The sequence below is a fragment of the Impatiens glandulifera genome, chromosome 7 (genome assembly GCF_907164915.1).
Source record: "Impatiens glandulifera chromosome 7, dImpGla2.1, whole genome shotgun sequence".
NCBI lineage: Eukaryota > Viridiplantae > Streptophyta > Magnoliopsida > Ericales > Balsaminaceae > Impatiens > Impatiens glandulifera.
In genome coordinates this window covers 41,375,601-41,388,302 of record NC_061868.1, presented here as the reverse complement: position 1 = coordinate 41,388,302, position 12,702 = coordinate 41,375,601, and the positions used below count along the sequence as shown (strand labels likewise).

General features: G+C 27.1%; 2 protein-coding genes across 2 annotated transcripts; one reads left to right on the top strand and one right to left on the bottom strand.

The window, feature by feature from the left end:
* Positions 1 to 202: 202 nt before the first annotated feature.
* LOC124945466 (50S ribosomal protein L15-like) lies at positions 203 to 1,676 on the bottom strand. Its single transcript, XM_047485911.1, has 4 exons — positions 1,190 to 1,676; positions 1,016 to 1,099; positions 848 to 937; positions 203 to 766 (listed from the first exon to the last, which is right to left on the bottom strand). Exons 1-4 carry the CDS (start codon positions 1,583 to 1,585, stop codon positions 506 to 508), a joined length of 831 nt encoding a protein of 276 aa, XP_047341867.1. The 5' UTR covers positions 1,586 to 1,676; the 3' UTR covers positions 203 to 505.
* Positions 1,677 to 8,682: 7,006 nt separating this feature from the next.
* LOC124910587 lies at positions 8,683 to 9,452 on the top strand. Its single transcript, XM_047451258.1, has one exon. The coding sequence runs from the start codon at positions 8,779 to 8,781 to the stop codon at positions 9,313 to 9,315; it is 537 nt and encodes a 178-aa protein (XP_047307214.1). The 5' UTR covers positions 8,683 to 8,778; the 3' UTR covers positions 9,316 to 9,452.
* The last annotated feature ends 3,250 nt before the right edge of the window (positions 9,453 to 12,702 follow it).

Sequence of the window (12,702 nt, the reverse complement as noted above, 5' to 3'; positions counted from 1 at the left end):
TGGTCCATTAGGTTCAGTCGATAAAAATGAGCAATTCCCGAAATACACATAAATGTATAAGTAAACCATTCAATGTTATTTTATTGATAGATTAAGTTTAAGATCACTTTTGTTTTTTTGTTCCAAAAAACTAATTGCTACAAATACACAAATTTATTTAAAATAATAATAAAATGCACATAATGTAAGCCATTTGCATTTTACCAAAAAGAAAAAATCTTTATTATAATTTATATTTTTCATCAAATGTTGAAAAACATAACTCTAAGGCTTATCTCAATAGACTTTTTGACCTGCAAGATCAATTGAATGAAAGGAGAATAAATATGACCTTTTAACCTAGATCAATATCATAAAATTTATCTGAGTACATGTCATGTTGAAGAAAACAAGAAAAAATCCCATTACTCCTTCCATCCCAATTCTCATTGAAACAAACAATCAAACCTTTGATTGAGAAGAGGATGCAACAAAGCACAACAATTAAGAAAAACTGATGTGTTTATCATGCTGCATCGGCCTCAACCTCAATTTCCTTTGGTGGAAAAGGAATTGGTTTGGTTGGGGCTGGAAGTCGACCAATACTATCCACTTTATCTTTCTGCTTTGGAGGTGGTCTTGCTGCTTTAGGCAACAATCTTCCCTTCTTCTCAAACCACTCCGGCTTCAACAATGCACGAAAACCTAATTCATTGTAGTATACTTTCCTCACTGTTCCACCAGCTTCTTCAACAGCAGTTTTCGCCCGTGCAGTCACTCTCGAAACCTATGAATTCACATACTAACAGTTAATCTTGTTTTGTTTATGTTTTTGTTTTTCACAAGGATAAGATAAAACCATCATCACCTCCAAGTGAATAGGCCATTGAATAAATTCAGCCCCACGACCCATCAGTTTAACACCATCTCTTATCTGTTTTCCTACAGCCCCTGCTTCCTATTGTTTTTGTGATCAAATTACAAACCCTAATAACACAAGAACACATTAAACAAACAAAGAAACAAACATGGGTACCTTCAAGGTTTTCATGGTAATCAACTCAGAAGAATCAATCTTCCCTGCATTTATAAGTGCTGCAACCTTTCCCAAACCCACAGGCTGTAAACACAAATTGAACATTTTAAGCCATATACAAGCTACACAAACTACTCAAACTATCAATCATCATACAAGAAGTATATACAAGACCTGAAATGTGAGGCTAAAAGGATTCTTAAAACCACGTTTTGGCAGACGGCGCCTGAGCGGAGTTTGGCCTCCTTCGAACCCAAATTTCATTGTCCCTCTTGCTTTCTGACCCTTGTGACCTCTTCCGGCTGTCTTTCCCTTACCCGATCCGATTCCACGACCTTTGCGTGTCTTCTGCTTTGTCGCTCCTTTATTATCTCTCAAATCGTTCAGAGCCAAGAGGCTGTATGCCCTAATACCGTGGGAACTGAAGAACGATTTGAGATTATCGTTAGGGTTAGAACATTGGACAGATTGCGAAAGCGGGAAGAGAATGGAGGTGGATTTGGCGTGTATCGGAGTTGTAGCATTGTTGATGGAAGTTGTAAGAAGTGAAGTTAGTTTTCTCCTCAACATCTTCGCCTGTATCGGAGTTGTAGCATATGCAGTATCTCTCGCCGGCGATCAGAGTTAGGGTTTTACTGGTCTTGTTCAATGAAAATGGCTAAATGGGCTGAAGAAACTATAAACAAAAAGAAGCATTTTTATTTATTTATTTTCTAAGAAGAAGAAGAAGCCCTTTTTTTAAAATAAAATAAAAAAATATTTTTTTTTTCATAATATTGCATTTTATTAAATTCGTAAAAGATGCCGAACACAAAATAAAAATAATGATAAGTACCAACCAAAATAATAAAAGTTAACACTGTTATTTTAACCGATATTTATTGAAAGACTAGATGAGCAAACTTTTTATAATACATACGATTTAAATAATTTTTTTATCATTCATATATCTAAATGAGTTAGTAGTGTGCAAGTATATACGTCTAGACGAGATTAATCTCTAAAAATTAGTTCAAATTTGTGTCGATAAAATCAAGGTTTTCTTCAGATGGATTTTGGTGACGATAAGTCAGGGGGACTTCCTACATCAGAGTTCCTCATTTTAGAGTCAAATTTGTTGGAATAGTTCTCTCTGGATAAAAATTGATAATTCAATGTGTATATTCTTTTTCAGTTGGTTGTAATATTTGAAACTTTTAAATTTATTTAAAATGTTACTAACATTGAATCAGATTGGTTTTGCAAATTAATAATATTTGTTGTTATTCATGTTCATTTAGGTCACAACAATTTGCAATAAAAATAACCGTCATTTTCATTTCTTTCATTTATGCAATTGTAATATTTTCTCAATTTTTTATCATTATTTCTCCTAAAATGATTTATAATTGCCTTGTCTAGAAGATGGTTGTTGCATTCACAAAGGCAATTAACTATATGCACAAATTATTGCATATTAGATGCACAAGTAGCTCAAATTCATTCATAACAAAGGCTATAATTCATTTTTAGATGTACAAGGAGCTCAAATTCTTTCATATAGTTAATTGTTGCATTCACAAAGGCAATAATTTGTATAGGATAATTCTTGTTGAGTTTGCTCAATTGAATTAGCCTGAATTAATTTATTGAGTACTTAGTATGCTGAAAAAATAATATGATTTTAGTTCATTTGTTGTTTCATAAAAATAATGTTGTTCTTGTTTTCACAACCGATTTAAATCGTAATTCACATGAGTTTTCATCAGATATTTTTTTTTTTTAAATTTATGTATATTAAAACTGATAAAATCATTTAAGCACAACGTCAAAAGTATAACATGAAAATAAATAAATAAAAAATTTAATGGTGGGCTCGAACGAAGATCTCAGAGACTGAGAAATTTTTGCATAGATTATTCTTTTAAAGAAATTACGTGAGTTAAAGAAATTAAACGATGCTAATATTTGATTTGTACTAAATTTCTCTAATAAAAAATAATTAACTAATTCATGTTTAGATAATTTATTCAAAATTTAAGGTTGTTACATATCAAAATAATTGGAATCTATAGAGTTCTGATTATAAAAAGTACTCATTTGAAAGGTTAGTTGAAATTGATCTCTTGTTACCAGGTATTTTTTTTCTTGCAATTGGCTTATTAAATAATTTGAGGAAAAAAAAGTTCATCTTTTTGTGGGCATTGTAATTTTCAAATTAAATTCTAAAAATGATTCATTCTAAAAAATTGTAGAATCCGTGTGTCAAATAGAATTTGGTTAGATTTTAATATCAACTTAAGTTAGACATTTTTTTTTTAAGTTTATCAATTTTATAGAGCGTGAATTCACAAATCAACAACTATTTTCTTCATAGAGTTTTTTTCCTCTTTTATATATAAATAAAAATAAGTATATCTTTAATAAAACACACTCTCTTATCTATTAACAAATAATAAAATAAATTGTAACAAGCATATAATGTTCTGTTTAAATTAATAAGAAAATTTAAATATTAACATTTAAAAAATAAAAACATATATTTCATTATAAATAATATAGAATATTAGAATAATAGAATAATATAAAACAAACATTTAAATAATTATATATTAAATATAACAAATTAATAGATTTTTTTTTCTCTTATGTAAATTATCTCTTTAATATATATTAATAAAAATAACTTTTCTCTTATATATTAAAATAATAATAATGTGAAGCCTTATCACTCAATAATTTATAATAGTAACTTTTTAAAATTCAAATGTCATATATATAAAGTATTATTGATATAAATAAATGGACTTAAATATATAACGAAAAGTGGAAGAAGGTGCCAAAAGAGATTTTCAGGTTAATCATATAATATTGATTTTGAATTATTAATATAATCTAGACTCAATATGTCCCTTTCTTTTTTATAGTTCAATTATAGTTTGTTGTTTTTAAATGTTTATTTATTAACAACCCTTCTTTTAATTATATTGCATTTTTTAAAACTCAATAATTCAAAATTAAAATAATATTCTCTAGTGTCAATAAATATATATATTTATATTTTTAATATGAGGAAAACATAAGAAATAAAAATATTATTTAAAAACATGCATAACAATAAATGCGTTATTAATAATAGGCCAATTGCACGGTGTATTGGACGTCAGTGTCTTGACAATAAGTAGGAAATTATAATAGTCGGTGGCTAGTTTTTATTTATTTATTTTTTTTGTTTTAATATTCTAAATAAACAAATGTACAAAAATAAAAATACATTATTGCTCTTCAACCTAATTAATAATATAACTAAGGGCTAACTGAGATATCTTCTTCTTAAATTAAATAGCCGATTGGATTCTAAATATAAAATATTGAATAGTATAATATTCATTCATGAATCAATAAAATTATCATTTATGATTTGATTTAAGCCTTTATCTATATTTGCAATTACTATAAGTTTTGTGTTCATTATTAACTTTTTATAAATGTGACGGTTACTCAATCACAATCTTCAAAATCTGCAATTTATGTATGCGCGTTTTCTCTTCCCAAATCAACACAATAAATTCATATAAAATTCTGTCATTGTAGGAAATACTTTTTTTTAATTAGCATTTAATTCAAGCAATTTTATAATGTCATTATTATTTAAATTTAAATTATATAAGGTGACAAATTTTATTTGTAATTAATATCATGAATATGTTACTCAATCTATTGTAAACATTGAGTTTTTTTTTAATGTAATTTTTGGAAATTAACTTAATGACTTCCATTTTCATTACAAACATGTTTTTGAAGTTTGTAGTTTTGTTTTGTAGAACTCTTGTATGTTCACTGTCTTGTCCTATAAGTAATTCATTTTTTTAAACCTTGGAACAATAATATTCTCTATCAAATGTTCTTTTTCTTTTTTTTTTGCTAAATATATTTTCTTTTGTAAGAGAATGTAATAAAGTTAAATGATAATGGACTTTTTGAACAAAAATAAAAGTTTAAATGTCTTCTTTTTTTAACCTTTAGCAAAATGGAAATTTTGCTATAATTAGTTGTACATAGAATTCCATTCACTATCCAGAATACATGACTGGCGGTTTTGATTATTTGAATAACCTCCATTTTGTGTAAATTATTGAGCACATTTGAAACGATTATTGTAAATATATCAGACTTTTTCTAAATTTGAAATGAGGATTCATAAATTTATTTTGAGAAATAAGTATTTTTTTAATTCGATTTAATTGTAGCTGGATCACTATGAAAAAAAAAATGCTATTGACAATTGATTTTTTTTGAAAAAGGTCTATATATATTAAAAACTAAAAAAATCGTTTTAACACAACGAAAATAAAACATAAAAGTTATAAAGTTCATAAATCTTTAATTTTTTGAAAAAGGTCTATATATATTAAAAACTAAAAAAATCGTTTTAACACAACGAAAATAAAACATAAAAGTTATAAAGTTCACAAATCTTTAAAAGACGGTTAACTCTCCGACAGACTCTACTGCATTTCTTGAATGAATCTTAGAAAGTGTCGTAATAATAACATTATAAATGATACGCATCGAACTAACTACGATTATTTAAAGTTCGACGATTTCTCCTCAACTAGATAGTCCAAAAAACAATAATTGGGATGATAACTCAAATATGTAGGCTTGTCATATCAGCCGCATCAATCCAAACTTTTCAGCAACTATTAAAGACTCGGACATCACCTAATAATCTCGGTAATACTCCACAAAAGACTCCAAATATTAGTCACTTGCAAAATTAAGCGAGTTTTCGATTCAACATTTTGTGACACATACGAGTTACGACTAGCCATAATACAATTTTTTTCATTCACATATCATCCGTAAAAATTTCACCGTGAATAACGCTTCATCAAAAGAACGAGATTTTAGATGGAATCTTTGACTTCCAAAAATTTTTCCAACAAAATTAAATGTAATCGTCTTTGTGAACACCTTATAGCAATGACCCACATGAAAACTATTCATATCTTGCCTACGCATAACGTCTTCAGACGGGACACTTGTTTGCGTCATACCAAAAGTAAACTCTATTACGAGAAGAAGTCTCAATAATATTTAATTTTTTTTTATATCTAATTCGGTTAGCGAAATCACTAGACCAATGACCAAACATGTCATTAACTGTGATATTTTTACAATAACAATTGAAGTAAGCTTAGGATACGTCGTAGCTAGACTTTTGACACTACACCAAATGTCGTCCCAAAATTAATCGAAAAACAATCACCCACAATTAATCTTAGACTACTCACGAATTTTTTTCCACATTTAATTAATTTTCCTCCAAATACTATACCCCGCTAGATAATTAGATAATTTAGTGAACTAACCAGATCATTCATGACCATATTTGCATCGATTATCAATGTCCAAAGACTATTCAACTCCATTTCAAATCTACTACACAATTTTGATAAAAGAGCCTTATAAAAGAAATAAAATCTCGAATATCCAAACTTTTTGATATTTACACTATTTAACCTTATCTCAATTAACTAAATGACAAAACGATGAGTTAGAAGATCATCCACATACAAATTTACACATTATTCTCTTCATTTTCACTGACACATTTTTAGGAAAAATGAATAACGATATCATATATGTGAACATAAATGACTACACACTCTTAACGAGAATTAGTTGAACTAATGACAAATGAATTATTTTTTTTAATGTATAAAACTTATACGACTTTCATGTGTCTTTTATCTTATTGGAAGAGTGATGATTCTAATTATATTGGGATCAATCTGAAATCATCCTTTTATTTTAATAAATGTATTTTTCATAAAAAAAAATATGAATATGGATATGTAAGTTAATATGAGGAGGGATAAGGAGAGAATTTAAGAAAAAAAATAGTTGAAAGAATTTGTCACTACATCACACCCACTAGAAAAATAATAAATTATGAGAAAGGAGAAAAAATAGAGAATTTTCTATTCTAATCATTTCTCGAGTTATATATATATATATATATATATATATATATATATATATATATATATATATATATATATATATATATATATATATATATATATATATATATAATATTTTGTAATGGGTCATAAAGTATTTTTTAAAATCCAAAGATTTTCATTATATTCACAAACATAATACTACATCAATCAATTTTGGATAGTTTAGTGATAAAACATTTGAACTAATAGACTTATTATTATAGTCTTAAATTTGATTAAATCTTAAATTTAATTAATATCAATTAACTATCAAATTAAAGTGAAATTTCATCAATGATGAATACTAATTAAAATATTAAAACTAACCTGAATACTTTTGTTACAAAGTAAAACATTAAGGTTAAAAAAATGAAGAAGCAAACTCAAACAATCAATAACTAAAAAAACAAACTAGTAAACACAAATGAAAAGAAAGGCACCGGCTTAGGGCAGACTACATGAACATATTTGTATAGTGCTCCAACACTAATAAAAATTGATAAATATATTTATTCATTTTTATATTTTATAAACTATTTATATTTATTTATTTATAATAATATCAAATTTTAATGCATTAAACTATATATATTAAGAAAAATATATAAGATAATGTTATCATAATTTTATTTATTTATTTTGAGAAAGATAAATGTATTACCCGCATCTACCGGTCTCATTATCATGCCTACATTAACCTAATAACTTTAAAATGATCCCTAAAGTATAACATAATGATAATTTAGGCCCTACCTCTCTCCCCCACATTTTGAATTTTGCTACATAGTTGACTTTAAAGTTACAAGTTTACTACATGCTTATAACATGCAATGAGTGTACTTTATATGGCTAACAATATATAAAATCAACAACAAAAATATATTCTTATATGGTGTTTATTTGTCAAATTAATTGCAACATTTAATATTTGAGTATTATTCTCGGTTACACTCGTTAACTTGTTTTTTTTTTTTTTTTTGTGTATAAATGTTCATCATTTATAAAAGAGATAGGTAAAAAAATGTATGCTAAAAAATGCGATCAAATTTTGCAACGACATTAATTACACTTGTAAATGATCGAAAACACGATTTCACAAAGAAGACGTAAAATCTCGGTTTTCGGATGTTTTAATCTCCCAAATTGAACTATATTTTGAAACACAAGTAGTTTAAATCTTGATTCAATGTAATGTTTCTTGTTTCTCCTTTTCCATTTATTTTTGGTAAATGTAATTTTTGTTGCTTCTTAAATTAATTTTTCATTTTTAAATAATTAATGACAAATCATCTCATAACTTGAATATATATATATATATATTTAATTATTTTTCTTTGCAATCTTACAAAGAATTGAATTAATAAAATTGTTTCACTTAAAAAAAAGTATTTGTAATGAAAATTTGTTTCCTCAATATTTCTTTCATTTTCTCAATTAAACTCAATAACAATTTGTATTTGTAATAAAAAAAAGGGTATAAATATAAAAAAATAGAAGATGTCATAGGACGCATCATTATCATTATTTTTCCTCCCACTATTTTTCCTTCTAATATATATTTTATTTCTCTTCCTCTCTCATGTCATAATTTAGTGGGGTTCCCTTGTTTCTCAATAATTTCCAAAGTTTAGAAAAAAAAAAAAAATCTTAATTCCACTTCACTATGTGCAAGACTGAACATGCATCATAATATATATATATATATGATGCATAGATGCAAAGAAAAGTCATATAATTTCCTCAAATCCCATCTCTTAAAAAATATCATCATCAATGTCTTCTTCCCCTGCTACCTTCAATGGCGGATTCCAAGTTACCTCAAACAACATTCATGATCCAACCCCATCCATGGTCCAATCCCTCATTCCTAATTCCTCCACTCCACTCCTCCATTTCTCCGGCGTTCCTTTCTCATGGGAACACTGTCCAGGAATCCCCAAGAAAATGAACAAGGATCCATTCATCAATAACAATCTCCTCCCACTCCCTCCCGCCGGAAATTGCTTCAACACCAATTCTAACCTAAAATCGAAAAAGACCAAGAAAACAACACCCATGGCTCCAAAGGACCCTTTTCTTGCCGCAATCGTCGAGTGTTCCAGGAGCGACAACGAAGATGATGAGGGCGATAATCGGGAAATTAATTTCTGGAAGGGATCCAAGGCGGTGACAAGAATTTTAAGCAATAGGTTTGGATTCATTAATATGTATTCGGCCTCTTGCAAACAAGCATGTCCGGTTTCCGAATCAATTATTTATGTAGCCAGGCCAGGCGGTGCACATTATCAACGACGCCGCTCCGGTCGTTGATTGATGTTTAACCGCGATGGTGGTAGATAAGTTGATGTTTGAATTAGTTAGTGGAATCTCAAAACTTAATTGTGCTTCCATATTCTGTGTTTAATCTATGGGGTATATTTGATTAATAATAATAGTGTATAAATTATTAATTAATGTCTATTTACAAATGATATATGTACCTTGTTTAACTTATTGTAATTTATATTCAACTTAAAATACAAAAAAAAAATACTAAAATTATATTTAAGCATTTTTCATATTGAATCATCTCAAATAATCAGGTACAATCAGGGGTGGATCCATGTACAAAGCTACCTGGGTTGTTAGCCTGAGTAGCTCAAAATACTATGTATGTTTTTGACAATAGGTATTTTCCCGTTCGTTATTAACAAGTTTCCCGTCGTTAAAAGATAACATTCATATTAAAACTTGATATTATTATCAAGTTAGCCCGGATAGATTTTGTATAAAAATATTAGCCCGGTTGAATTTCAAATCCTCGCTCCGCCCATGTGTACAATAATTAGAACCTTGGTGGTAGTTTGAGTACTGAATATTATTTAAACTTGTCTTCAAATATTTATGATAATAGATTAAAACTATTTAAATGTGATCATAGGTGAAAATGATGTATTATTGTAGGACTGTGTTTTTTTGTTTGTTTAAATAGTGATCATGCAAAAAAATAAAATTAGATACTAGTTAAAATTGGGAAAATAAAGAAAAAAAAATAATTTAAAAGTGTGGCATGCAAGTGATTTGACATTATATGATGTATATGATTGAGTTTAAAACAGTATAATTTAATTTCCAAATAGAGATTCATAATTGGTGAAACTTTGGAATGGGGTGAAAAAACAAATTGACCACAATGAATTTGTACATATATTTATTTCTGCACATAAAGTTTCAACCATATTTATATCAACCTCTCTTATTTACACATGGATTGCAAGCAAAATTGTTTTATTTTTCATTTTATTTCATATTCACTATATATTTTAATTTAAGAAACTCATATAACACTTTAGAATCATGACTTTCATTTAAAACATTCTGTGTGGACATAATTTATGTACTTAACTATTTTAGTGACTTGAACTACCTTGTTGGAGCGTAAAAAAAATTGAAATTAAGTTTATATATAAAAAAATTAACTAGTCATAAGCCATTTTTAATTTCTTTATTCTTAGATTAATCAAACATTTGTTTGTAAACTAAACTTAGGTTTTCAACAAAATAATAAAAAAAAAAGAATGGGTCATAGATTTGGCCTTGGAAAGTGTGTTTAAATCTGGCATTTTGCTATTTGGCAATATAAAGTAAGTAAGCATGTGGTGTATGAGCAAACAAAAAAAAAGAAAAAGAAAAAAAAGCATGTGGTTGTGTTATGATTGATGTGGCCACTAGTGAAGTTTACACATGTCTATTTGTGCTAAAAGGATCTTTGAGAAGGACAAGACCAAACTTAAGACATTCACTTAAGGAAAAAAATTAAGAAAATAAAAACTTAAAACCACACCAAAAAAAGTATAAAAGTCTTGAGTTTTGAGTGGTTGATGTATTTAAGTCTTTGTATAAACATTAATTTTATCACTTCTTTTTTAACTTAGATTTAAAAATTAGTAAAAAAGTATCATATAAACTCAAAACATAGATCTATATAGATACAATGAAAGAAACTAAGACGAAGAATCAAAAAGTTGGTCACAATGGATAAAATTACCTACACTAATTGTAAAGCGTTTTAAATGAAGGCCAGGCTCGAAGGATGAAATGTCAGGCTAATTTTTCTTATTTAAAAACAACAAATGTACATGTTATTTGTAAAAATGGAAAACTCATTGATATTTTAATTCTGTATGTAACTAAATTGTCAAAAGTTTTATCTAACCGGTCATATATTTGATTTTAATTAATTAGAACAAACTTTAAGTTAAAGCGAAGTTAATCTTGTCAAATATATGTGTAATGAAAATAAAATAATTTGTTATGTTATTCACTCATATTCATTTGAAAAAATAATTATACTTTATCTGAATAAATTTTATATTAAATCAACACTTTAAACTCAAAACCAACTTATACTCTTGGCTTAATTTGGCTTTTACCCATGATTTCTCTAAAAAGTTGTACATTTTTTTTTATCGGCGTAATTAATGGTTTCATTAAGAGAAAAACAATATACTTCAAATTAGTTAAGTAATTAAATTTAAATTAACAATGAAAAAAACAAGGGTAATAGAATCATTAATTATGCCTATACAAGTAATGATTGTGTTTTACCATGCTTTTATAGATGAAGACACTAATCTATTTTATAAAAAATATTTTTTTTGACCTACTAAGTATCAAATATAATAATTGTATTTTTTTTTAGATATTACACTATACTATGGTTTATTTTTTAACAAAAATAAAGGTTATGTAGAAAATATTGACATATAAAATATTGAATTTGAGAAACATAAATACCTTATTTATGAATAGAATTATTTATGTAACTTACCTAAGTCGGGTATAGTTAGCTGTGAGAAAAATAGACTATAAATACTCTTAGTAAATCACTATGCCAAAACAAACCAAATTTAAAATATACATAGGAAGATATTTATAGTTGATTAGACTCACTCTTATAAGGAGTTCATATTTAATATTTTCGGATATTTTTAAACTTTTCTTATTATAAATCTAAAAATGATTCACGTGACACTTTGTCTCTTACCATCAAGTAGCTCTCTGATACATCTATGACTATAACGCACTGAACCCATATATCGTTTGTTACCTATGAGGATAATGGACTACAAATACCCTCGAACAAACCACTATATTACCATGACTCAAACTTAAAAGTTGCCAACTAAGATATATATATATATATAGTTAATTAGATATACTCTTCTAGCCTAGGTGAATATTCTCAGCTTCCTTGAGAGGTCCTGAGTTCGAGTTCGTCAGACGATAAATTCTGTGTTTGGTTAAATGGTTAAGTGTGTTTGCGAGTTAAGTGTTTATCCCCTTGTGACCACATTTTTTTTATAGTCAATTAGTCTCACACTTATAAATAGTTCATATTTACTGTGAATTCTCGAAATAAAACATTCCAATTTCAATAAACCATATTCATTTATTATACTTAATAATATTATATATTTGCTCCACAACTAAAACAAATTAATATAAAAGTAGACCCTCATCTTAAGGCAATAGAATACAATATTTGATATTTGGTCTCATAAATTTGATTTTTGTCGTTTTAATTAATGGGGTTAAATTTATAAAGATTCTTATAATACCAATAATTAATTAGGTCTTAACTTACTTTACTTATAATAATAACTTTGTTTTATATATAGTTTACTTGAGTAGTTTTGACCATAAAATAAAATATGT

Bases quoted from the DNA above. Each gene is read 5' to 3' on its own strand.
- LOC124945466 (XM_047485911.1), bottom strand. From the start codon at position 1,585: ATGTTGAGGAGAAAACTAACTTCACTTCTTACAACTTCCATCAACAAT. The intron at 938-1,015 runs GTACCCATGTTT...CAAAAACAATAG, and splicing joins TTACCATGAAAACCTTGAAG to GAAGCAGGGGCTGTAGGAAA. The intron at 767-847 runs GTGATGATGGTT...GTGAATTCATAG, and splicing joins AATGGCCTATTCACTTGGAG to GTTTCGAGAGTGACTGCACG.
- LOC124910587 (XM_047451258.1), top strand. From the start codon at position 8,779: ATGTCTTCTTCCCCTGCTACCTTCAATGGCGGATTCCAAGTTACCTCA.